Source organism: Pygocentrus nattereri, chromosome 1 (assembly GCF_015220715.1).
Source record: "Pygocentrus nattereri isolate fPygNat1 chromosome 1, fPygNat1.pri, whole genome shotgun sequence".
Lineage (NCBI taxonomy): Eukaryota > Metazoa > Chordata > Actinopteri > Characiformes > Serrasalmidae > Pygocentrus > Pygocentrus nattereri.
The window spans coordinates 47,829,826-47,855,509 of record NC_051211.1 but is presented as its reverse complement, the minus strand read 5'-3'; the positions used below and the strand labels follow the sequence as shown (position 1 = coordinate 47,855,509).

Below are 25,684 nucleotides of genomic sequence, written 5' to 3'. Positions count from 1 at the left end.
AATGTGATTAGTAAACTCTTTTTTTCTATTTTTTTTTATTATGATGTCATTTACCTGCAATATGATTACAAATTCCATTGTGGTATAATTTATCTTCAGCATGATTAGAAAACTCCACTGTGGTGCCATTGACACAGAATGTGAGTAGAAAACTCTTCTGTGATGTCATTTACAAAAAAATGTGATTACATAACTGCATTATGATGTAATTTACCCACAATATGAATAGAAAACTCTACGGTGATGTAATTTATCCTTAATGAGATTAGCACACTCCATTATGATCTTATTTACCCACAATATAATTAGAAAACTCTACTTTTATGTCATTTTCCCACATTATTAGTAAACTCTACTGTGGTGTTGTTTACCCATAATGTTACCCACAGTGAATAGAGCACTGAATTATGATTTTATTTACCCACAATGTGATTAGAAATCTCTAGTGTGAGGTCATTGGCATTTACCACAGTATGATTAGCATACTATATTATGATAAGAGAACTATATTATCTTGTCATTTTTACTGCAGTAAGATTAGAAAACTCTATATTGTGGTGCCATTTACCACAGAATGAGTAGTTAATTGTATTGTGATGTCACTGACCCACAACATGACTAGAAGACTGTACTGTGATGTAATTAACCCAGATTATTATTATTATTATTATTATTATTTATTTGTAGATGTCACGCAATTAGTACATAATTACCAGTGTGTAGGTCACGTTAGCACATTATAATGAACACCTAGCTCATTTCACCCTTGTGGCTGACAGATAAAGTTGGGAAAATGTGACTTTTGATGGATGTTGGCCGTTGTTGCTGAGGGCTGTCTGCTTTACCATCGTCCGTCTACTGTCACGCAACGCAAACAGAGGACAATGTGTACATCGTATCAGTGTAGTATGTGCCTATGTTTGAGAGATTGTAACTCTTCCTCAGGCAGGCAGATACAGATGTATGGCACAGAGAAGGTCAGTCATTGTAGAACAGAGCAGGACACCTTCCTCCTGCATTCCCCCAACATTCCACAGACGTTCTGCGGACTTTAGAGCAGTGTGATAGCATTTGACATATGTTCAGCCAGCACTGTGACCTCTAGCAGCGCTCCAGTGATGAGCTTTCTGTTCTCATTGTGCTATCATTGACACCCACCTCTCTCTCTCTCTTTCTCTCTCTCTCTCTCTCTCTCTCTCTCTCTCTCTCTCATGCATTGGCCTTTTGAGTCAGAGAGAGTGCTTTCCTCTGTGATAATGTCAGAGACATCCTATTGATTTGACCTCCCGGGCTTGCCGTACCTCGAATCGTTTAACACCCTCAGAAAGCGAGGGATGAGGAATAGTGCTGAAGATGTTTGTGTTTTTTAGCCAGAGCTGCTCTCTTACAGCAGAATGGATTGAAGGTCAGATGCTAAAGATGAACAGATCACATTCGTGTTCATTAAAGGAACATGTGTCTGTGTGTCTGGACACCATTGGCTTTTACAGAGGGGTCATTGGGTGGGCAGATTGGCACTCCATTACTCCAACCCTGCCTGTGATAATGGCAGAAAAAGAATAATGGGGAGAGTGAGAATAACAGAAAGAGAGAGAGAAAGACATAATAAGAGAGAGAAAGAGCAAACCAGAGAGAGATGGACAGACAGAGAAGAGAGGGATGTGACAGAAAGCAAGAGACAGAAGTAGGACAAATAGGGACAAGTGGGAGAGAGAAAGAGAGAGAGAGACACACACAGAGCAAGGAGGGAGAGAGAGAGAGAGAGAGAGAGAGAGAGAGAGAGAGAGCGAGCATGATGGAAAAAGATAAGGATACAGAGAAAGAGGGACAGAGAGAAAAGTATAGAAAGTTAAAGATAGGGGGAACAGACAGACAGTGAGGGAAGAGACAAGGAATAAAAAATACAGCGAGGGAGTGAGAAAAACAGGGACAGTGAGAAAGTGAGAGAAATAGAGAGAGAGGGACGGAGGAAAAACGAGAGAGCATGTAAGGAAGGGAGAGAGTGAGAGAGACAGAGAGGTCAGAGATAGATAAACAGAAAGAGGTTAAAGAGTGAGAGAGAGACATGTTAGAGGAAGAGAGAGAGAGCTTAGAAAGAGAGCGAGAGAGACAGAGGTTTGAGAGAGATAAACAGAGGGAGGTTAGAGAGCGAGAGATAAACAGAGGGAGGTTAGAGAGTGAGAGGGCTAGATTTGAGGGAGGACGAGAGGTACATGGTGTCATAAACGCTTTGCGTAAATGAAGCATGAGTGTTACACCACTACGTTTATGAAACGTTAAGTCTGGTGTGTCAATGGACGTGCGTTAATGTACTCCTCGGTGTACCTTCACTCTCTCTGTCCTACACACACACACACACACACACACACCTGTCACAGGTACTTAACTCCTCTAATGTCGTCTCTTCTCCTTTTGGGCCCTTGTCCGCTTTGCTGGTAATAGTTTTCTCAGATCATTAGAGTTAATGTTAACTGTAGCCTTATTAGTGTACAGCTCGCCTCCTCCCCTCCCCTGCGTAGAGGAGAATGCACAATGAGCTCGCGTTGTATGGAACCTCACAGGCCTACTGCAGTGCATTAGCAGCCTAAAATCGTTCTAATGCAGTGTTGGCATGAGATTGCTGCGTTACCCTTTGCCACCTTCCACACACTGTTAGCTGGCTCTCTCTCCAGGCTACCGTATGGCCTATTAACGTCCAAACATCATAATGGCCGTGCAATGATAATTACAGTGATTAGCGTTTTTGCTACAGTGTAAGCTGGTTTAGACTGCATTAAAACACATTTAAATTACAGCAGAAGTGCTTTAGGCCATAAGCAAATCTCACAAACAAATATACAAGGCCTCGAAGCGGGGATCAGGGACCCGGATCGCAGCTAATCTAACAGTTATGGTTGGTGTATTGCTGTGGCTACTGCTCTAATGATGTCGTTGGTGTAATGTAAGGTGGGTGGCTGTAGAAACAAATGTGTAAAAGCTGGAATTTAACAACAAGGCCAGTGGTGCCATTACTGGAAATGATATACAGTCTGTTGATGTTTTGTATGTGGAAGTGGACGTGTCCATGTAGAAGTGGGGGGGTCTGATTATTGTGCATTTTTGCATTCATTACCATTAGCCTCTCTTTTCCTGTCCTCTTCGACCCCATCCTCTCCTCTCTAATATTGATCAATTAATCTTCACTCTAAAAGGCCTCTGGAGGAGAGAGTGATTGCTCTAATTGGTTGTATTATGTGGGTGCCGTGTGCAATGAGTGAATGTCATTCATGACAACCCTCCCCTTCGTCCTCTGTCACTGTCATTATATCATATAATCCCACCCATCAGCGTTCCTCTGCTCTTCCTCTAGCGCACACTCACCCACCAAATTTCATCAGCCTTCACTACGTCTGTAGTGACCGGGGATGCAGGAAGGATGACGTCATGCCCAACACTGTGCAGATATCCCAGGCCACCTGAGAAAATGAAACAATGTATATGGGCAATAAGTATGCTTTTCCTTCTGGGTTGTGGGGGGAGCTGGAGTCTATCCCAGCAGTCACTGGGTGAAAGTCAGGAAACACACTGGACAGATCACCAGTCCATCACAGGGCAAAATGCTTATCTACCAAATACCAAATCTTTAGTTTACTAAAAAATTATTGATATCTTGTGAGGAGGTTAGATGAACATTGTTCCTTGTCTTCTAGACACATGGAACATGGATACACAGCTACCACACCTGATCACTTTGAGGAGCAGATCTCTGTTTCTCTAGCATACAGTCAATAGTCATGGACAATCATTTCAATGCACTTCACTTAACTTCGTAAAAAAACAGAAAGACCCATTGAATTGAAGCACATTTATAATAGAGGCAAAAGGGCAGTTGCTGAAATACAGTGCGTCTAACAATAAAGGAAGCCTAATGCATATTTAATATAGTGATAGAGAACACTGGAGCATACAGAACACACCAGTTCTACATCCTAAAACTGATCAAATGAATGTACTGTTGCCAACGGCAACATGCACAAGATGTAATGCCTGTGCCATAGTCTAGCAAGGTCAGACATATGTAAGTTACCTTTCCAGGTCGTGGGAACGCTGGAGCCTATTCCAGTGCACACTGGGCAGAAGTCAGGACACACCCTGAACAGGTCACCAGTCAGATATACAGGGACAGATATACAGATATATACAATCACTCACTCACACCTAGGGACAATTTAGTGCATCCAGTAGTCCTGACTGCATGTTTTTGGACTGTGGAAGGAAACAGGAGCACCCAGAGGAAACCCACACAGGCATGGGGAAAACATGCAAACTCCACACAGAAAAGATCCTAGTCAACCTGCCGGAAATCATACCCCTCTTAAAAACCCACCCCCAAATTCCTGTAGTTGTCTGGTAATATCTGGAGTACAATCTATTAATATTAATATTGATATTGACTCACAAGCAAAACAAGCCAGCTAGCAGAACACTGTAATTAGCTAACGGAATTGTTTTTCTCCTGCAAGAGGTAATGTTTATTTTTACAGCATGTGTTCTCTGCTCTCACGATACACATCTGCATGCTTAATTGGAGTTTTTCAGGGGGACTTACATTACAACCACGGGCTAACGGTGACGGATCCAAGACGTTGGATTAGTTTAGCAATTTCACACTCAGTTTATTCCCACCCTAATAAGTCCACATTCCCACACACATTTAGCCCCAAATTTCTCACACTTGTCCTCAGACGTTGTCATTACGAGATCGCATGTGGTCCCGTGAGACTACTCTGGCAGCAGATTTTGGGTCCTTCTTTTTTTCATGTTGTTAAAAAAAGCACATCTTTTCTTAAAATGGCTGATTAGCTAAATCAAGCTTTCCACACTAACTACAAACACTGTACTGATCCAGTTTTTGAACTGGTTCGACTGACACATTGATCGGCATAAAATCATAATTGATTTTATTTTCTGAGCAAATGTCATTCAAATGAGTGCTCAGATAAGCTGTTTCTCAGCAGTGGAAGAGTCTGACAGCATGTCTGCCTGCCTAGATAGCAGTGATGATATGGAAGTAAGTTCAAAACCTAAATCTTTTAAATGCGATGTGCTTAGCCACATGTTTTTATAAGTAATCTAGCTGGTCTACTGGACACAAGTTCTATCACAAGTGAAATAACTTCAGTATGCCTACTTACATCTCATTCAGTATCGATGTCTTGGCCTGTTATTTCAGTGTTTTATACCCATATGCATCAATTCGCAATGATATCTCGTAGTCTACACAAATAGGTTAAACCAGCTAGCTGTTAGCTCTGTGTTTCTACTTTAGTTAGTTCATCAGCTTCACAGAGGAAACAAGTGACTGAATTCCATACTGCTCTAAGATATCTTCTGTTGGTTTATGCTTCTCTTATTGCACTGGGGTAGAAGCTGTGCTCAAGTCTGTTTGTCCATGACGGGATGGACCTGCATATGCCTGAGCATAACAGGACAAACAGATGATGACCCGGATGGGATGAGACTTTGAATATGTTAACTGCCATGCTGAGGCAGCAGGAATACCTGAATACCTCCTCCAAGGAGGGCAGCAAGCAGTTGATGATCTGCTGGGCTGTGCTGGTCTAAAACTCCTGCATATCCTGATTAAAATGTCAGCTTTGTAGTGTCCCTTATAATGTCCTGACACTATGTATATATGGTGTGGGCCTTTTTTAAAAGGGACCATGTTTCAGTGAAGCGTTGATTATCAGACATAACTGGCCGTGTCGGCGGCTTGTTCAGGGGACAGTATTTTTGTTGAGTGGAGAGTGAACATGGGGCATTATCTCTGATTGATCTGCTGCAATTCAGCCAGATGACGGGCCACAGCCTATTCACTGGGGCTCAGAAGGAAAGATAAAGGAGCATTACCATCTTCAGGCTGCCATTCCTCTATGACTCCCACTCTTTCTTTTTTCCTCTTTATCTCCATCTCTCTCTGTCTCTCAGAGCAGCGCAGGCCAGCATGTATCATTGATTATGAGGTCAAGGACCTGCACCTGTCATTATCCAGAGATGCACTGAAATGATGAGCTGACTGTATGTGACTTTCTCTTTTAGATACACATCAGAAAAATAAACAGAGAGAGAGAGAGAGAGAGAGAGAGAGAGAGAGAGAGAGAGAGAGAGAAAGAGAGAAAGAGAGAGAAAAAGAGAGAGGAAAGCAGAGATAGAAAAAGATGGGGGCTTGAGAAAGATAAAGAGAGAAAGGGAGGGAGAAGGGAGAGGAAGTGAGAGTAAGAGAGAAAGAGGGAGAGAAAGAAGGGAATGGGAGAGAGATGGAGAGAGAAAGAGAGATGGAGGGATAGAGAGAAATGGAGAGAGAAAAAAGAGGGAAGGGTAGAGGGAAAGGGGAGAGAATGAAGGGAACAGGAAAGAGAAGGAGAAAGAAAGAAAGAGAGAAGGAGGGATAGAGAGAAAGAGAGAGAGGAAGAAGGGGGTGGGAGAGAGAAAAGGAAAGAGAGAAGGAGGGATAGAGAGAAAGAGGGGGGAAAAGAAAGGAAGGGATGGAGAAAAATAAAAAGAGAGAGAGGGATAGAGAAAGAGAACAAGAGAGAAAGAGAGAAGGAAAGAGAGAACGAGGGATAGAGAGAGAGAGAAAAAGAGAGAGAAGGATAGAGAGAAATAAAGAGAGAAGGACAGAGAAAGAGAACAAGAAAGGAAGAGAAAAAGAGAGAGGGATAAAGAAAGAGAGAGAATGAGAGGAAGAGAGACAGAGGTATAGAGAGAGGGAAGGAAGAAGTAAGACAGCAACAGGTCTCTCTTGAGAGCGAGGGAAGGTGGGAGAGAGAGGGTGCAACAGAAAGAGAAAAGGTACTGACAGAGAGAAAGAGAGAGAAAAAAGACTGAGAATGAGAGAGAGAGCAAGAGAGAGAGGAGGACAGAGTAAGAGAGAGAGAGACTTACAGAAACTCTGTAGAAGTCTCTTTCAGTTTTACTCTGTCCTTCCCCCTCTCTCTCTCTCTCGCGCTCCGACAAAAAATGCCAAGAGTGGGAAAGTGATTGAGAGAGTGAAAGAGAGTGAGACATAAAGAGAGAGCTTGCAGACAAAAAGAGCTGCAGATAGAGAGAGAGAGAGAGAGAGAGAGAGAGAGAGAGAGCAAAAGAGGGATGTGTAGAGAGCGAGTGGAGATGAAACAGATAGTTCAGCATTCATGGGAGAGATTGAGGGATGGATAGAGGGAATTATTGATGGTGGTAGAGGTGGGGGGCTCTTATGAAGCTCCTGCATACCGCATTCACAAAAAGCCTTTCATGCAATCCTCCCTGGTGTATCGGCGCCTCACCTGCTGAACCCAGCTCGGAGCCAGAGCCCACCATAAATCCTCCTACATTTCCCACTATCTCCGGGCTCTGCATATCCTGCTGCGCTTCAAGAGGGCCCGGACATCCCTGGGGCAATGCTGCCTGCAAAGCGGAGACGCTCCCTGCAGCTTGAGTTGAATTTGATTGAGTTGCGTCATGTCTTTCTGTTGTCTCTAGAGATATGACTGACCTGTTCATGCTCCTCCCACAAATGCTTTAGACAAGCTTTATGGTACATTAGCAAAAATCCCATTCAACCCAATGAGAAATAATAGCTCACTCAAGTTTTGATCTAATAAACTGAAATGCAAACATAGAGGGCATCATTAATTTCAAACTTTGTGAAAGTTCAGATTGCTGAGATCGATTAGGTGTAGCTTTTTTACAAGGGGTAGTTTACTGGCTTCAGCTGTTTTAGCACTGCTAGATATCTAGAGAAAGGAAGGGAAAGAGAGAGTTAGAGAGAGAGAGAAAGAGTAAAAGAGAGAAAGGAAGGGAGAAGGGAGAGTGAAAAAGAGGGAGTAAGAGAAAGAAAAAAGGCAGAGATAGAAAGAGAAATAGAGAAATTGAGGCAGGAAGGGAGAGACAGAGAAAGAGATAAAGAGAAAAGAGAGAAAGGGAGGGAGAGAGAAAGAAAGAAAGAGAGAAAGCTAAGGAGAAGGGAGAGAGCAAGCGAGAGAGAGTGAAAGAGAGAAAGGGAGGAAGGAAGAGAGAGAAGTACAGAAAGAGAGAGAGAGAGATAAAGAACAGGAGAGAGAAAGGAAGGGAGAAGAGAGAGAGGGAGTAAGAGAAACAGAAATAGAGATAGAGGGAAAGAGAAGGAGATAAAGGGATGTCTGAGCCATAGAAAGAGAGAAAGAAAAAGAGAGGGAGGGAGTAAGAGAAACAAAAAAGAGGTGGAGAGATAGAGAGAAAGAGAAGGAGATAAAGGGATGTCTGAGTGAAAGAGAGAGAGAAAGAAAAGGAGAGATAAAGAGAGAAAATGTAAAAGAGAAAGGGAGGTAGAGAAAGAGAGAGTGAGAGAGAGAGAGAGAAAGGAAGGGAGAAGGGAGCGAAAGAGAGAAAAAAGAGCAAAAGAAAGAAAAACACAAGAGATAAACAGAGAAAGTGAAAAAGAGAAAGGTAGGTAGAGAGAAAGGGATCTAAAAAGGAAGAAGGAAAGGAAGGGAGAAGGAAGAGAGAGCGTGAGAGCGAGAGAGAAAGAGAGAGTAAGAGAAAAAAGAGAGAAAGAAAGAGAGAAAAGGAAGCAGACAGAGAGAGAAAGAGTGAGAGGAAGAAAGGGAGATGGGAGAGAGATCGAGAGAGTAAGAGAAAGAAAAAGAGGGGAAGAGATAGAGAGAAAAGGAGGCAGGGAGGGAGAGAGAGAGGTAAAGTGAGAGATAAAGAGAGAGAAAGGTAGGTAGAATGGAGAGAGAGAGGGAAAGAGAGAGTAGGAGAAAGAGAGAAAAGGAGGCAGGGAGGGAGAGAGATAAAGAGAGAGAAAGCAAAGTAGAAGGGGGAGAGAGAGAGAAAGAGAAAGAACGAGAGGAAGAGATAGAGAAAAGGAGGCAGGGAGAGAGAGAGAGATAGAGAGAGAGAGAAATTTTATAAACATTCACAAATTCATCCATCCATCCATTTTCTAAGCCACTTCTCCATCAGGGTCTCGGGGGTGCTGGAGCCTATCCCAGCAGTCTTCGGGGGGAAAGCAGGATACACCCTGGACAGGTCGCCAGTCCATCACAGTGCAGACAAACAGACACAGACAGTCAGTCACACACAGGGGCAATTTAGCATGTCCAATTGGCCTGACTGCATGTCTTTGGACTGTGGGAGGAAACCGGAGAACCCGGAGGAAACCCACACAGACACAGGGAGAACATGCAAACTCCACACAGACAGGACCCCAGTCACCCAGCCGGGGAATGGAACCCAGGCCCTCCTCGCTGTGAGGCGACAGCACTACCCACTGTGCCACCCCCAAATTCAATTACTAACATTATTTTACATCTCAAAAATATATCATTGAACATTAATAACACACACTAAATATACATACTGTGACTAATATTGGGGGTTCTACTGTTCCTCATGAGGCTGAATGGGATTTTTGCCAGTTTAAAAATCCCTGAAACAGTTGCTACCAAGGAACTTATTTGTGGGTGACGCATGTCAAGTTCTTCTTCAGGTGTGATGAGGAGAGAACTAAGCAGAAAAATGTGGCAGCTACTGAGAGAGAGTTACAGGAGACTATGAATACATGAAAATCAAAAATAAACCACAACGTGTTGTAGCATCTAAGAATACGCTTCACGCATGAGATCCACTTAATCAGCCGTTAATGAAGCCATGGAGCCCTGTCCTACTCATTACTGCTGCTTACGAGACACCAGTGGGCGAAAATGGTGTGGACAGACATCACTTTTAGTAGAAAGGAGTTGCTTTCATTTCCGCTGTTGTTTTCTGCTTAGTGATGAAACTGAGCGCTGTACAAAAAAGGCCATTTGGACGTTTACTATAGGGAGATTGAGAGAGCAGTTTGGGCTCCAGAAAAGCTTATTAATGCTGGGCAGGCTGCTGGTGTTTGGGATAGACAGACACACACACATAAGCACTGACTGAATCTAACGTCCCAGGAGTGTGACATGGTCTGTCTGTTTGTGTGCTGAGCAAACCGTCTTTCTGACCACACAGCAGGCCCGGCAACAGGACCTAATACCAAGAGGGGCATCTGAAATCACAGAGGGGCATGTTCTCAGACTATTATCTGGGGTCGGGGAGGAAGGGAGGTGTTACTCAGTATATCCACTTGACTCAAAGAAGAAACAATTTAAGCACAGAGCAATCAATGTGTAATAGAGGTGCACCTCCAGGTTTTAGTAGTGCAGCACCTTCAGATTTTAGTAGTGTGGCACTGATAGTGATACTGTATCGATATTGGTGCTGATACAGGCACTTAAACAGAGTATCAGTATCGGTGATGGGATGCCGATACATATGACCAATACCATGAAGCAATTTCTGATGCATTCATGCGCACAACTAGACAGAACTTAACAACATGTCAGCGGTGTAAAGACAAGCAGTAATAAAAATGCTCATTGCCGGATCTCTAACTGCAGGTTTTGGTGTTAAGAATGCGTTAACAGAGCCACTTACCTGAAGAGCTGAGCTGCTTCTTTCAGTACTCACTCATCTGCCGCTGTGTGGTCACTTACAGCCTGCTTGAATGTTATTAAGAGAGCAGAAGGAACTGATGTACTCTTGGCTTATTAATAGCCTTTAGCCTCGATTTAGACTTTAGCATAGCAGCCCGCTAGCCGGGCTAGAGCATTCGCTAGCCCCACTTGCTGTGCTCCTTCGTCACTCAGCTGTATCACTCAGAAGTGGGGTCTCGCGGCCCGTCACTTCAACCAATCCAGAAAAAACGCTGAAAGTCACTGATAATGAAAGTGTGAACAGTGATATTTACTGAACTGACGCCCAGAGATGCAGCGCGATTGAACAAGATGCATGTATGACACAAATGTGTGCCCGTATGTAAACACCACAGATTTACCCTAACCCTAACCCTAACCCTATTTTGTACAATAAAAGATATTTTACATTTACTTAAGTTGTTAAACATGGTTCTTATTACTAATCACATAATAGGAAATACTAAGCATATACAGTAAGTAAACAAAAATATGTTTCCTTAAGCATCTAATAAATATAATCCAACAAGAAAATGCTATCTAGTCAGGTTAGGTGTGTTTTCTTTTCTTTATGAAGCAGAATATATATTTATATGTGTGTGTGTTCTATCATCTGGAACCAGTCTGCCCATTCTCCTCTGACATCTCACATCAACAAGGCATCTTTGTCCACACAACTGCCCGCTCACTGGATATTTTCTCTTTTTTGGACGATTCTCTGTAAACCCTAGAGATGGTTGTGCATGAAAATCCCAGTAGATCAGCAGTTTCTGAAATACTCAGACCAGCCCGTCTGGTACCAACAACCACGCCACGTTCAAAGTCACTTAAATCACCTTTTTTCCCCATTCTACAGCTCGGTCTGCACTTCAGCAAGTTGTCTTGACCACCTCTACATACCTACATGCATTGAGTTGCAGTCGTGTGATTGGCTGATTAGCTGGTTGTGTTAACAAGCAATTGAACTTTATTGTACCTAATAAAGTGGCCAGTGAGTGTATATATATTAGACTTACTATCCGTATCGGTACTCTGTATCAGCTGATACTAAAGGATCAGTTATCAGCATGGAGAACGGAAGGGAAAATTGATAACCGTGCATTTCTAGATTGTAGTAGTATAGTTTGTGTTTTTATTTTGTTTTATTTATACATGTTTAAACTGTACCCACACACTGTTTGACGTAACGCTATATTTTAGAGTGAAGTGAAGTGGAGTGCTTCCCTTTCAACTTTTGGCCACTTTAGGGTTGTGTCACAAAAACTAAAGCAGAACTTGCTTCTGTGCCCAGATTCAGCCTAACACTGTAAAACTGGGTGGAAAAGAGGTGGCCCTATCATCAGGACGTTGTGATGTCCCAACCATCTGTGACTGTGAATTAAGTCTTTCTCTATCTGGGTGGGTAGACTGGTCTTCCCTCAATCATCTCACTCAATGTAACACAATTGGCAATTAAGGTTCTTCTCCAAGTGCGTTCAGCTGTCCAGTGACATTGTGCTAGCGGTAGTTGGAAAATACGCCATCACTCGCTTCGTATGTTTTAGAGGAAGCAGGTCCAAGCCTTCATCTTTCCAGCTTCGTAGCATCTTGTGATTAGAGGATGACACTCGGCCTGGTTGGCAAGTATTAACATGTTACTGGCAGGGGTTGCTAATGGACCAGCACCACTAAAGGTTGGACCTTTTCATCATTTCCTCTTACAACACACTCTGCTCTAAAAAGTCCCTCCTGGCTTGAGTATGTGGAGTATGGGCATTACAGAGGTCTCAGAAAATCACATACTGTGCGCATATTCCTGAAACTTCAGGGGGTCTGAAACAACACAGGGGTCAAAGAAGAGAGCCATGCTGCATGAGTTTTCTGTGTATGTGTGTGCATGTGGGTGGATGTGAGCTCAATTAACCCAAGTTCAGTAGTCAGGTCAGTGTGCTGACCCCTCAGTGACTGTACTGTCATCTAACAAGCTGTATGCTAAGCTTGTTACGTGCAGTGCTTCAGTAGATAACACAATGAGTCCTAATGAAGCAGACCGATGGTCAACCCTGTCGTCTCTTCACTCATCTTTTCATCAGGCTACAGCGTTAATTGGACCTCAAAATTTGGCTCAGAAATTTGACCCGGCCCACAGCACCAAGAGCAAGTCTGAACTTGACTGGAATTTAACAAAAAAGAAGTCACATCAAACAGCAAACGGACACAGAATAATATCCACCTCACTAATGAAAAATAAAAATGTTTTGCCTAATAGTTTTTCAGCTACCTAAATTTAAGTTAAAATTCTACTTTAGTTATTTTTTAAATGAGATTAGATTAGATTAGATTAGATTAGATTAGATTAGATTAGACTAGATTAGATTAGATTAGATTCAACTTTATTGTGATTGTGCAGAGTACAGGTATGGAGCCAATGAAATGCATTTAGCATCTAACCAGGAGTGCAAAGCAAATGTAGGTTGTATGTACTATAGATTGTATATACTAATGCCTGCCAACAACATCCTGAAATGTTGTAATCTGGACAACCTTTATAAAAAAGGCAAGAGGAAGAATGAAACAGGTAGAAAAAACTAAATCAGCTAGAAATAGACAGAATTTAAGGTGGGAGATGGACAGAGGTGGTAGTAAGCAGCTACATTTAAATGTTCTCTAGTACAATTTTGTGTGTTTGTAAATGATAAATACTTTTATTCAAGTATATTGGTGAGTCAAAAAATCCACTTTTTACACTTTTCCATTTTAGTCATTAACATTTACTTACAGATTCTCTTTGTGTGTAATTTCACTCTGTTACATTGCTGACAGAATCTGCACTGCTTTGCAATAAAAAGCGAATCAAAAGAGAAGAACAGAGCCTAACAGATGTCATTTCCTGTGCTGACAGATGTTGGATGTGCTAAGAGGTTCCACTGTAGATTTATAGAGAACTCTGTACTTTATTTAATCTACTTTTAGACTACTTTTAACTTAATACAGCAAATTTTACATTGTTAAAAAGAGGTACAATTCCTGTGTTAATTCTGGAATTGTTTTCACACTCAGTTAGTAAAACTCAGAAGGGGTGGAGCTTCCCAGCATTCTTTGTACATTTGTTCATTTTTGTTAATTAGCTTATATTTTTTCACCTTCAGTTCATTTGTCATGAGACCCTTTATACACCATGATCAAGGTGAACAGTGAGGTCCTGTCAGATTTGGACATATTTCAAGCCCTTACCTTACCAGACCTCCTTTTGTTCCACAATCCACTCACTAGTGTTTAGCCACAAGGACTATACTTAAATGATGAGAGGAGATGAGTGGAAGGACAGAAAAAACAGAGGATGTTATCTCTACTCATTTGATTGAGGATTAGTGCACAAATTGAGTATCTGCTATACAGCTATTCTTTGCTCACTCATCTCTCTCTCTCTCTCTCTCTCTCTCTCTCTCTCATATCCGTCTAATCTGCATATCATTCTGTGGAGGCGTGGGGATGTGTGTATAAAGCTGTTTGCTGTCGGGCAGTGGACGCCTTTTGATGACCCGTTTTCAGCGCTACCTGATTGGATTGTAATTGCATTGTGACCGTCAAGGTGCTCTCAGCATATGCCTCTGCTGCAGTGTCCTTTCAGTTGTCCTAAACCTGTGTGTGTGTGTGTGTGTACACATCCATGCATCTGTCCTTTAACGCTGTAGTGAGGTCTGGTGATTACTTATGTTTATTCATCAGCATTCAGAACATTCATTTATTAAAAGATGAGCACAGGTTTTGTGTGTGTGTGTGTGTGTGTGGTTTCTTCGGAGGGGAGGTAATTCCACATCTCTTCTGCTGTATTGTGCAGTTTCTGCCCTTCATTTGTCAGGTCTTTTTCACAAAATGACAAAAATGTGTGCCCAACAAAATATCAGCTTTCAGGCCAACAGTTTTCACATGTGACATCAGGCCTGGGTTGAGCCCAGGTATGAGTGATTGTCTATGTAGGGGAGAGTGGGGCACCAACCCACACAGGGTAAAATGTAACACAGGCTGTGTTTGCAATAGCACACTGTACCAGTGTATCCATTTTTGCCATTTTTTAGTTTTTTAACCCTTGTGTGATGTTTGGGTCTTTGGGATTTATTTTCAATATTTGCCAAAAGAAAAATGATGTGATTTATTATTAAATCGACCTCAGATTCCTTGGCCTTTGCTCAGTTTCTATGAAGAACACATAAAATAACACATTTTCAGTGACTTCACAGGGACTTCACTCCCTACACATTTATTACACATGGTGTTGGAGCGAACCCATGGGGAATAGGAGGTGTGGAGGTGCTGTGTCCCTTCACTCTGTTCTCCTCCTACTTGGCTTGCTGTTAGTGTATGTGAGCGTAGTGTTTCTATATATGTGCGTGTGTGTGTGAGGGTGGACACATCAACCCCACACAAAGGTGAAAATGTCATTTGTCCTTTACATTGTGTTCAAATGTCATTGGACCAATAGAAATGGTCCAAATTTACTTGGAAAAACCAGGGCAAGACTGGATTGCGAACATCACGGACTGAGCCAAACAGACCAATATCTTAAAACTCACCCCATTTTTTCTTAGCCCCCCAAAAACTTGTTAGAAGCCACTGTCAGCCACTTTATGAATTTATATGGATAAATTTTGGTCAAAAGATGTGCCTCAAAAGACACCTGACACTATGACAGAGTGGAGGTATGAGGTCTTTTCATCTCCAACACCACAAATAAGCTTTAACCACTTATGTGGCCAGTTTTATTACACACTTCTAGATTTTAAAAATGAAGGTTCTTCAATGGTTTTTTAGTGAAGAAAATGGTTTTATATAGAACCATGAGTACTCAAAAGAACCCTTTGCATGACTAAAGGGTTCTGTGCATCATGAAATGGTTCTTCACATTGTTGCAAAATGTGCTTTAGATTGTTCTATATAGAACCTTTTCGAAAAAGGTTCTAAATAGCACTCAAAAGGTTTCTTCTGTTGTTACAAGCTTGGCATTGTAACAACAGCAGAACCCTTTTGGGGGCTATTTAGAGCCCTTTTCAAAAAAGTTCTATATAGAACCATCTACAACACATTCAGAAAAACCCTTTCATGATGCAAAGAACTGTTAAATCATGCAAAGGGTTCTGTGAGTGTTCACGGTTTTATATAGAATTATTTTCTTTACCAAAAACTCTTAAAGAACCATCTTGTTTAAGAGTGTATAAGCTAAGAGTAGCTCAACCTGTTTGCACTGAAATCCTTGGAGTTACTGAATAATATGTCTAAGTATGTAATAAGCCTGGGATTTTAAGGGCTTAAACAATTATCTGTGTGATAAACCTGTGTGATTCCAGAGAACCCTATGTTTTCCTACAAGAGATATTTCATCATATTCAATGTTGGCTATGTGAGCTAGTTTGGCAGAATAATAAGCAGAGTGACTCTTAGTATGTTACTGTTTCAGCCATGTTATCAATGGAGTAAATTTGTTAAATTTGTCAAATAAATGTAAACCCACATTTAGACCAGCAGGGAGAGCTCATGGGGCTTCAGTATTGCACTAAGCACAAATCACTCACGTAAGATTGCAAACGAAAGCTTTTATTCATTTATTGTGTTAAGGTTGGCGATCCTAATTTAATTGGTTTTGTTTGTGATTTTGTCTCAGGCTGAAGTTTCGATTTAAAGTTTGGAGTCATTTAAGGGTGAATCCACGTCAAGCTGCAAACATGCAGCTCAAGTCTATCACAATATGACCGCATTGCAAGGTCAAATGTACTCATCGTACTCTAAATGGACGCGGCTGTGAGCTCTGTCGTGTCTTATGCTGGATAACAGCGTCATTTGCTCACACATCCGAATGTATGGACATCAGCGAGCAGTGACCAACATATTCATCATGTACACAAATCTAATTATGAGCATAATAGTCTACAAGGGACTTTATTAGTTCTCCTTAATGAAGCTTTTGTCTGCCAGTCCAGAGCATTGTGCATTTGTCCTCTGGACACTGCCACTGTTCTGTCTCATAGACGCACTAATAAGGATGTATGCACACAGCATCTGCAAGCTTAGGGTGGGCAGACAATATGATCACGCAGAACAAAATGGAAAAGAAAAGATGTGGCTAATCTCTCTCTCTCTCTCTCTCTCTCTGTCTCTGCCTCTTTCTCACTCTCTCTTGTAGTTAATTACAGGAGTTTAATTGGAGAAGTTGACTCTGTGGCGTGCGTAATTATCACGCAGTCTTTGGAGGCTGCATCTCATTGGGCCCCCAAGCACATATCCGTGGTGCCGTAATTCAATTAAACTCTCCACTTAGCGAGTGCCACAGCCTTTCAGCACCCTTAAAGAGCCATGCCACAACCATGCTGTAACACACTCACTGCTAAACTGAGGCCAGAGGAGACAGAAGCAGATTGTGCTCTGAATGTGGATTTTATGCTGCCTGGGTCCCTTAAATTGGCCTGTGTAGTTAAATGGAACCAATAACGTCTTAGGATTTGTATATTTTTCCACATTCACATTATAAGTCGTAACAATTCAGATTTTCTTCTCTTAGATCTGTTGTTTCTGCCATCACAGTTGTGGTTATGTGACCTATATATCTGAACAGGCATCAGCCCTGCAAATCTTTCACACTAGCTACTCTTGACACACTGTCAATGGTGCATAATGCTGACTGTGATATGCACATGAGCAGTGAATTATGATATAACAACAGCTAATTGCTATTGTCATAACAAAACCTTGAATCTCCATTTTTGACATTTTTCAGTTTTTGACATAATTTGAAAATACCTGTTGCTTTTTACATTTTTTGTAAATTTCATAATAAATAGACCAAAAGAAACAACCCAAAATGACTTTGAAAAATGTCTGGTTCCATTGACTTACATTAAAAATAATATATGTATATATGTATACAGTGGTTGGTTAGTGTAGTGGGTAACACCTCTGCCTTCTACACTGTAGACTGGGGTTCAATCCCCACCTGGGCAAACACCCTACACTGTATCAATAAGAGTCCTTGGGCAAGACTCCCAACACCGCCTTGGCCTACCTATGTAAAATGATCAAATTGTAAGTCGCTCTCGATTAGAGCGTCAGCCAAATGCCGTAAAAATGTATATATATATATATATATTCCAATCAGACCATTTGCACTATGGTCACATAGCTGTGTTTCATTTATATCTGTCCTAGGAGTACAAATGATTCACGTTACTTTAAACAGATTAGATATTTGCATGTTTGGTCAGTAGTTTAGTATGTTAACTTGAAATGATTTGCAATCCGCTCTGAAAGCGTTGACACATGACTTTCGCAGGCTGAATAGAGTGTCATTCTGGTTGGTCTGAATTTAATTCTTTATTTTTCATCTTCCATTTGCCAGTGAAAGTCAACTCACGTTCACATAAGTGATAAAAATAGCGCTGAACATCTGTCAACCACAGCACGTTGCTTATAGTTCCAGTCGAGCCTTGCGCCTGTGAGCTGTTACTGGGGTTGAAGGTCATTTCCGGGATGTCAGTGAATGTGAGCTGCGTCTCAGCAGCATTCTGGGCTTATGATGTATTCCACTGTACAGTTCACAGTCAGATGCTCAGATATGATCCACCCTGTAGTTAATGTGGGTCATCTTTCGCCAGTTATTTAAAAAAATTCTCCATAAGTAAATGGTGAAGACAGGGGTCAGCAAGGCAAATGTAAAGAAGAGCCATTTTGTCCTTACAAAAAAATATTAAACCACATTGGGGAAATTTTGAAAAATCAGCACGATTCCCCTTTAAAATGCTCATAAAATGTAATAATTTGCCATACAAACAAGTTTACTGTAGGTATCCATCTGTTTCTGAGCAGTGCTGAAACAGGAGTACCTTCTCAAAAATATCCATTCTACCAACATGTTAGAAGTTTAGCACAAGCCGTGTGGTGCTGATGTGTTTATTATTCAGTGGTCTGGTGGACCCACCACATTATTGTTGTTTAAATCTATACAGCCATAACATTTTATGTAACCATGACAGATGTTTAAAATATTACAAACGGCCAGTGTAGGGTTCTCCTTTAGCAGCTGTAGCCAGTCAGCAGCCTGTTCATGTTCCAAAATAAAAATTGAAATATATTAAATATACACAAAATCTAGAGAAAATATTTGCAAAATATAGTGAAATATACACAAAATATAGAGACAATATACACAAGACATAGAGACAGTATACATTTAAATGTGGCTTGAGTTGTTGCTCTTTAAAGTGGCTTAGTACTAAACTGTTATTGTCCATAGCAGAGATGATATGATACAAAGTGACTGAGTGAAATGATAGTTGAGGAAGGACCTGCAGCTTTACAGCTTGTTCAGAAGCCTGACAGCCTGTGGGTAGAAACTGTTCATTAGCCGGGTTGTTCTGGCTTGGATACTGCGGAACCTCCTGCCTGATGGCAGGATGGTGAACAGGCCGTGTGCTGGTTGGCTTCTGTCTGACTGGATCTTTTTGATCTTCCTGAGGCAGCGGGACTGGTAGACGTCCTGTAAGGCTGGTAGTTTGTTGCCTATGATGGCTTCTGCCATCCTCACCCCTCCTCTAAGGGCCTTGCGGTCGCAGGCGGTGCAGCTGCTGTACCAGACAGTGATGCAGCCCGTGAGGACGCTCTCTATGGTGCACCTTTAGAAGTTGGTGAGGATCTGAGGAGGCAGTTGTGAGTGAAGGACGCAGCACCTCCACACTTTTATTCCCCGCAGGTTCACCCAACACCACATGGGTAATATAAATGTGTGGGGGGTGAACAGTGTGAAGTAAATGAAAATGTGTTATTTTATGTATTCACAAAAATGAGCAAAGACCAAGGAATCTGGGGTTGAAATATTAATAAATTACATATTTTTTTCTTTAGGTTAAAACTGAAAATGGGTCCCACAGACCTGAACACCACACAAGGGGTAAAGTGGTTCTTTCACATTAGTAGCAAAGGCTTCTCTGTAACAACAGCGAGTGAGGAGAGGGGGTGGCATGACAGAAGGAGAGGGTGTGTGTGTGTGTGTGTGTGTGTGTGTGTGTGTGTGTGTGTGTTACGGAAATAAGATGTCACACTAGCACTTTGCGTTCCCACTGCGCATAGTGAGAGCGATATGAGCTTGTGTGAACACAGCCTCTGTGGTGCCTAATTATGAATGAAACAGGTCTTATTTTAAGGGCAGAGAAAAAGAAAGTAGGCCAGAAATATCTCTCTCACTCTCTCTCTTTCTTGCTCTCTTTTTCCCCTCTATCTCTCTCAAACACGTGTGGGCACGCTTTTTGGGTTTCATATCTCGCTCCACACAAAAACGTTAAAACTTTTTTTAATTTAGCGGCGAGACTTGGCAGAATCTTGAGTCTTTTCAGAGAAACGGGGCCTGGAGTCAGATTAAGAGAGTCATCACACCCCGAAAAACAGCAACAGATGGAGAAGTGTGTTGGACTAGTGCGCTGTGGCTCTCTGCTGCCTCTCAGTGGATATTCAGAGAACTGCACTCACTCGCAAACACTGCGCTGAGCCGAATAAAAATTACAACAGAGATATTTACATAGTAAATAGTGTTGCACTTGAAGAGTTTTTCTTTCTCTTGTTCCTTTCTGTCTCTCTGTCTGTGGCAATACAAGAGAATTATGTGTGTAACACTGTTAATGTGTAATAAAAGAAGACTATGTAATGAATCTCTCTCTCTCTCTCTCTCTCTCTCTCTCTCTCTCTCTCTCTCTCGATCTATCTCAGCTATGGCGACATGGTTCCGAAGACGATTGTGGGGAAGGTTTTTGGCTCCATTTGTTCACTTAGTGGAGTGTTGGTGATCGCGCTGCCTGTGCCCGTCATCGTGTCCAACTTCAGCCGTATCTACCACCAGAGCCAGCGGGCTGAGAAACGCCGCGCACAAAAGGTACCGCTCTGCTCAGCCTGACCCACTGGGGTCAATACCTCTGACCTCTCAGGGCCTACTGGTGCTGAATATGCAGGTCTGGCTGGGATTTACTGATTTAAGATTTTATGCACACACACACACACACACACACACACACACACACACACACACACACACACACACACACACATACACGCACATGCACACTTGACATACAGGGAGAGTCATTAATGCAGTTTAGCACAAGACGGTTTTGATCTAGATGTAAGTCTATGTCTATGTGTGGTACATCAGTTGCAGTCTCTCTGGGATGGTCACACGCAGGGCAGATCCAGAGTCCAACACTTTATGTTGGCCACCATTTTATAAAAGCCCCTTATTAAATAAGCCATTTGTTAAGGCCGCACATTACTGCAAATTTATCATGGCAAGGGTGTTCTTAGGTACAGCCTCTCGTGGCTTATTGCTTTAGTATATAAGAATAGAGCTATAGAGCAGCAGTTCTCAAACTTTTTGAGTCCTTTACACCTCCTGTGTGGATAGGAAATACCACTGTCCCTGCCCCCGAAAAACCATATCTTACCAGAACCTCATCCATTTTGCTAGCTTTCTCTGCAGCTATTGCTGACCTATACATACAAGAGACATGGCCCTGTTCTATGGCAGATAACTCATTAAGTGAGTGCATTATAGTCCTGAATAGCACATATTTAATACCATCTACGATTTTTAAACAAGTACCACCTTTTATGTCCTCAGTCGATTTAATAAGCTGCATGAAAACTTCTAACCTCTGAGAAATTTTTGCAGCCCTTTTTAGCGCCACATGGCCCTCAGCTTGAAATATGCTGCTGTTGAGGATCGAGCTGCATTCAGAGGCTTTCAGACAACATGTTTTTAAATGCAAAGCATGCTTAAAAAGTATCAACACATGGATCTCAAAGGGGGCAAATTAACACATTTCATAGATCAGTGGGTAAACACAAAAAAGATGAAACACTGATTTGAGTGATAAACATTTCAAAACTGACTCAAAAACTAGTTTTTCCTCTATTTGATGGCTCGGGAGAAGTCGTCCTTGACATAGTTTGGTGTGTTGTGATGACATACACTGCTTTTCCATGGATCTCAGCTTAACTAAACGTAGTTTAAAATATGCTGCACAGGCTAGAAGAGACCTTTCAGTTAAAGGTTGTGTTGCATCATAAATGACAATCAAAAGAAGTGTGCTTGGTAGTTTGGCACAATCTGAACACCTTTCAGGAAGCTTGGAAGCCTTTTCAGACTCTCTAAGCATGTTTGTTGTCAGTAATGTCTATTGAGCAATGTGCACTGCAGCTGAAAAGCACTTCTCTATCTTTCACAAAAAACTTTGCACGTTTCAGTTATTCAGTCATTAAATGGTTTGCATGGAAGTGTGGCATACATCATCCACAGCTGACCCGTCCATATCAAGGATGACTTCTACTTAGTAATGCAACAGGGAGGAAAAGCTAGATTTGGATGTTTTTTAACACAATGAATCGTATTCTGTTTTTTGTTGTAGAAATATTATTTCTGTTTTCTATTTATTATTGCATAAACCAAATTCCAAAAAGAATTGGGATGCTGTGTAAAATGTAAATAATGGTTAATAAACACAGATTGCAATGTTTTGCAAATCCCATAGACACATATTTTATTCATAATAGAGCATAGAACACATATCAGATGTTGAAAGTGAGACATTTTACCAATGATAAACATTAACTCATTTAGAACTTGATGGCAGCAATGCATCTCAAAAAACCTGGGACAGGGCTGTATCTACCATTGTGTAACGTGTGGGAGCAATAATGAGGCGGACGCATACGCTGAGAGAAGTGAGATTTATTAGGAGCAAATCCATAATCAGGGTCTAGAAAGTCCAGGGTCAGACAGCTAACACGGATAGATGGAGGGACAGACATAACGAAAATGACCACGGGATAAACAAACAATGGAGGCCAGAAGAGCAAACACCAAACAATCCAATACAAAGACCAAACAATACAAAGACCAGCAAACTAACTGGGGAAAACACAGGGTTTAAATACAGGAACAACGAGGGTAACAAGACACTGGTGGTTAACACAGGTGAGATCAAGGGCAAGGTCTGGAAACAAGGGGGCAGGACCAGGAAGAATCAAAACAAGAGAGCACATGGACAAGACCAATGGTAAACAGAAGTACATGGAGGACTGGGAGGGGCCAATCGTGACACATTGTGTAGCATCCTCTCTTCTTTTAACAATAGTCTGTAAACATCTGGGAAGTGAGGAGACCAATTGCTTGAGTTTTGGGAGAGGAATGTTGTCCTATTCTTGTCTGATGTAGGATTCTAGCTGCTCAATAGTTCTGGGTGTGCAAGGCCTTCCCTGAAAGAGACATTGTCTGGATGGGAGCATATGTTGTTCTAAAACCTCTGTAAGTTCAGCATTGATAGTACCTTTCCAGATGCATATGCTGCCCATGCCATAGGCACTAATGCATCCCCATACCCTCAGAGATGCAGGCTTTTGAAATGTTGCTGATAACAAGCTGGTGGTCCCTTTCCTCTAGAGTCTGCAGGACACGGTGTCCGTGGTTTCCAAAATACTTTTGAAATTTTGATTCGTCTGACCACAGAACAGTTTTCCATTTTGCCTCAATGCATTTTAAATGAGCTTTGGCCCAGAGAAGATGGCAGCGTTTCTGGATCATGTTGTAATATGGCTTCTTCTTTGCATGATACAGATTTAACTTGCATTTGTGGATTGCACAGCAAACTGTGTTCACAGACAATGTTTTCTGGAAGTGTTCCTGAGCCCATTCAGTGATTTCCAGTACAGAATCATGCCTGTTTTCAATGCACTGCCGTCTGAGGGGCCAAAGATCAGGAACATCCAATACTGTCTTGTCCCTTGCATACAGGGATTTCTCCAGATTCTCTGAATCTTTTAATGATTTTATGTACTGTAGATGGTGGGATATTCAAAGTCTTCACAATTTTACAATGAGGAACATTTTTCTGAAATTGTTCCACAAGTTTTAGATGCAGTTTTTCACTTCTTCTTCTTAACATTAACTTTTCCAGCCTTTTGTTGCCCTTGTCCCAAATTTTCTGAGACGCATTGCTGCCATTAAGTTCTAAATGAGTTAATATTATTCACAAAATCATAAAATGACATGTTCTGTGTTCAGTTGTGAATAAAATATTTTACACAGCATCCCAACTTTTTTGGAATTGGGGTTATATATGTTAATGTCAAAATGTTGATCAATCATCTCAGTCACTGACGTACTTGCAAATCCATGTCTTGTGTTTAATTCCCAATCAAATGTGTTAACTTACTCACTTTATCAGGCACAACAGACAGCATGCCTCACGTTTAAAAGGGCATGGTGTGAACGCTCCCTCATTCCTCTGAGGTTGATCAGTATGCTGAGCTGCAGTGCTGTACTCTTGTGCTCTCTGCATGTTCTACTGCCCTTCATCTGACTGAATCCAGGCAAAAAATAAGGGACACAGATCTGATATCTCAATCACACACACACACACACACACACACACACACACAGAGATTAACGGACAGAGCTCTAAAACAACAATCTGTTTTTGCTGTTAAGAGAAGAGAGGGGAAAAGAGAGAGACAGACAGAAAGAGAGAGATAGGGAAAGGGAAGGAAAAAAGAAAGAGAAGTAAAGGAAAAGAGAGGAAGGGGATGATGAGGTAAAAAGATTATATTTGGGGTAGAAAGAGAGGGAAAGAAAGTGAATGAAAGAAAAGGGGGAAGCGAGAAACAGAGAGAAGGGAAGACAGAGAGAAAGTGAAAGAGGGAGAGGAGGAGAAGGGGGGAGCATAAGAGGATGTCAAGGTTATATGGAACATGCAAGGAGCGTTCCTCAATAAGCGTGCTTGCTTTCCACTCACACACACACACACACACACACACACACGCACACAAGTGTGCTATGAGGAGCGAGTGTTCGGCTAAAACGCCCGTGTGTTTGTCCGAACAGAAAACCAGGCTTGCTAGAATTCGTGCAGCGAAGAGCGGGGGTGCTAATGCTTATTTGCAGTACAAACGCAATGGGCTGCTGGCCGACGCCGAGGAGGAGGTAACCGTGGAAACCGCAGGGGTCTCTGGTGCTGGGACGTTGCTGTGCCATTACGGGCTGGTGCTGGTGCATGTGGATCCTCACCCCCCTGACCTTTCACCTTTCCACCAGGGGCCAGGGGTCCAGCAGGGCTACCTTCATCCAAATGCTTTTGTGGTGTCCTCTAACCTCTCTCTCTCTCTCTCTCTCTCTCTCTCTCTGTACACTCACTCTACCCACTGTCATTGCTCTCTCTCTCTTACTCATATTCTCTCAAATGTTCTTTCATCTTCTGTCTCTCTTTCTACACTCACTGTTCCCCAGTTTCAGTTGAACTATTATTCACTTTCTCTTTATCTCTCTCCCCTTTTCTCATTCTTTTTGAGATGCATCCATCTGCAGACCCAGTGGTGGCAGCAGTCTTAGGTTACAGTTTCAGGGAATAAGACTTTGCTGTGTTAGCGTAATTCTTGTTCTACAAGAATAACACTAGTATTGTGATAGCATAATAGCATACGCAGGTGAGTATAGCTATATATAACTATATAAGGTACTATTTTTTCCCTCATGATAGCCAAGTTAAGTTAAGTTCCCTTGTCTAGCTAGCTGAAGGGTGTTTTTCTACAGCACAATGTACTGGAACTTTGGCACCAGAAAACCGGAACTGTTCTTTTCCACTGGCCACCAGTCCAGTGTCAAATGTTCCAGTTATATGGGTTTTGGTACCTGTTCAAGATTGGGACCAACAGGACCTAAAAATATGTTCTCCTCTGTCTTTGCCCTGCTAAAAAGAAGATAGCAAGCATATATTAGTCTACTGGCTTGATATGGTCAGCACCTTGCTGACCGTTTGCCACTGCTGGTCCACCATATTAGAAATATTACAAACATTGGGGGAGTGACTAAGCCTGATATACAATGATTTAAGAGAAAAAAAATTGTAACACTGTGCCAGATTAAAACTTTTAAGAAAGAAAGGAAGAAAGGAGAAATAAGTAAATTACACTATGAGTGGAAAATGACAAATGCTGATTGGAATGTTGTCTAATACTCTGCTTAACCCCTGGCTGAGCAAAACACCAGTGGACCACCAGCTTTGCCAACAGTGGGCCAACAGTAGCCCACTATCATCTTGCTATCATGGGCATAAGAGCTTCCATTGCTCTTAACAGCATCCAAAACAAAACATATGCTGGTTGTTTTTGCTAGTGACTAG

General features: G+C 41.9%; 1 protein-coding gene across 2 annotated transcripts in view; it reads left to right on the top strand.

Moving 5' to 3' along the window:
- Positions 1–25,684, top strand: part of kcnd2 (potassium voltage-gated channel, Shal-related subfamily, member 2) — a 205,116-nt gene that overhangs the window by 164,896 nt on the left and 14,536 nt on the right. Inside the window, exons 3-4 of one of the 2 annotated variants that reach the window (XM_037538387.1) lie at positions 20,226–20,388; positions 24,391–24,489. In XM_037538387.1, the coding sequence (XP_037394284.1) occupies positions 20,226–20,388; positions 24,391–24,489 (262 nt within the window). The remainder of the gene's footprint in view (positions 1–20,225; positions 20,389–24,390; positions 24,490–25,684) is intronic. The other variant, XM_037538398.1, reaches the window with a different exon arrangement.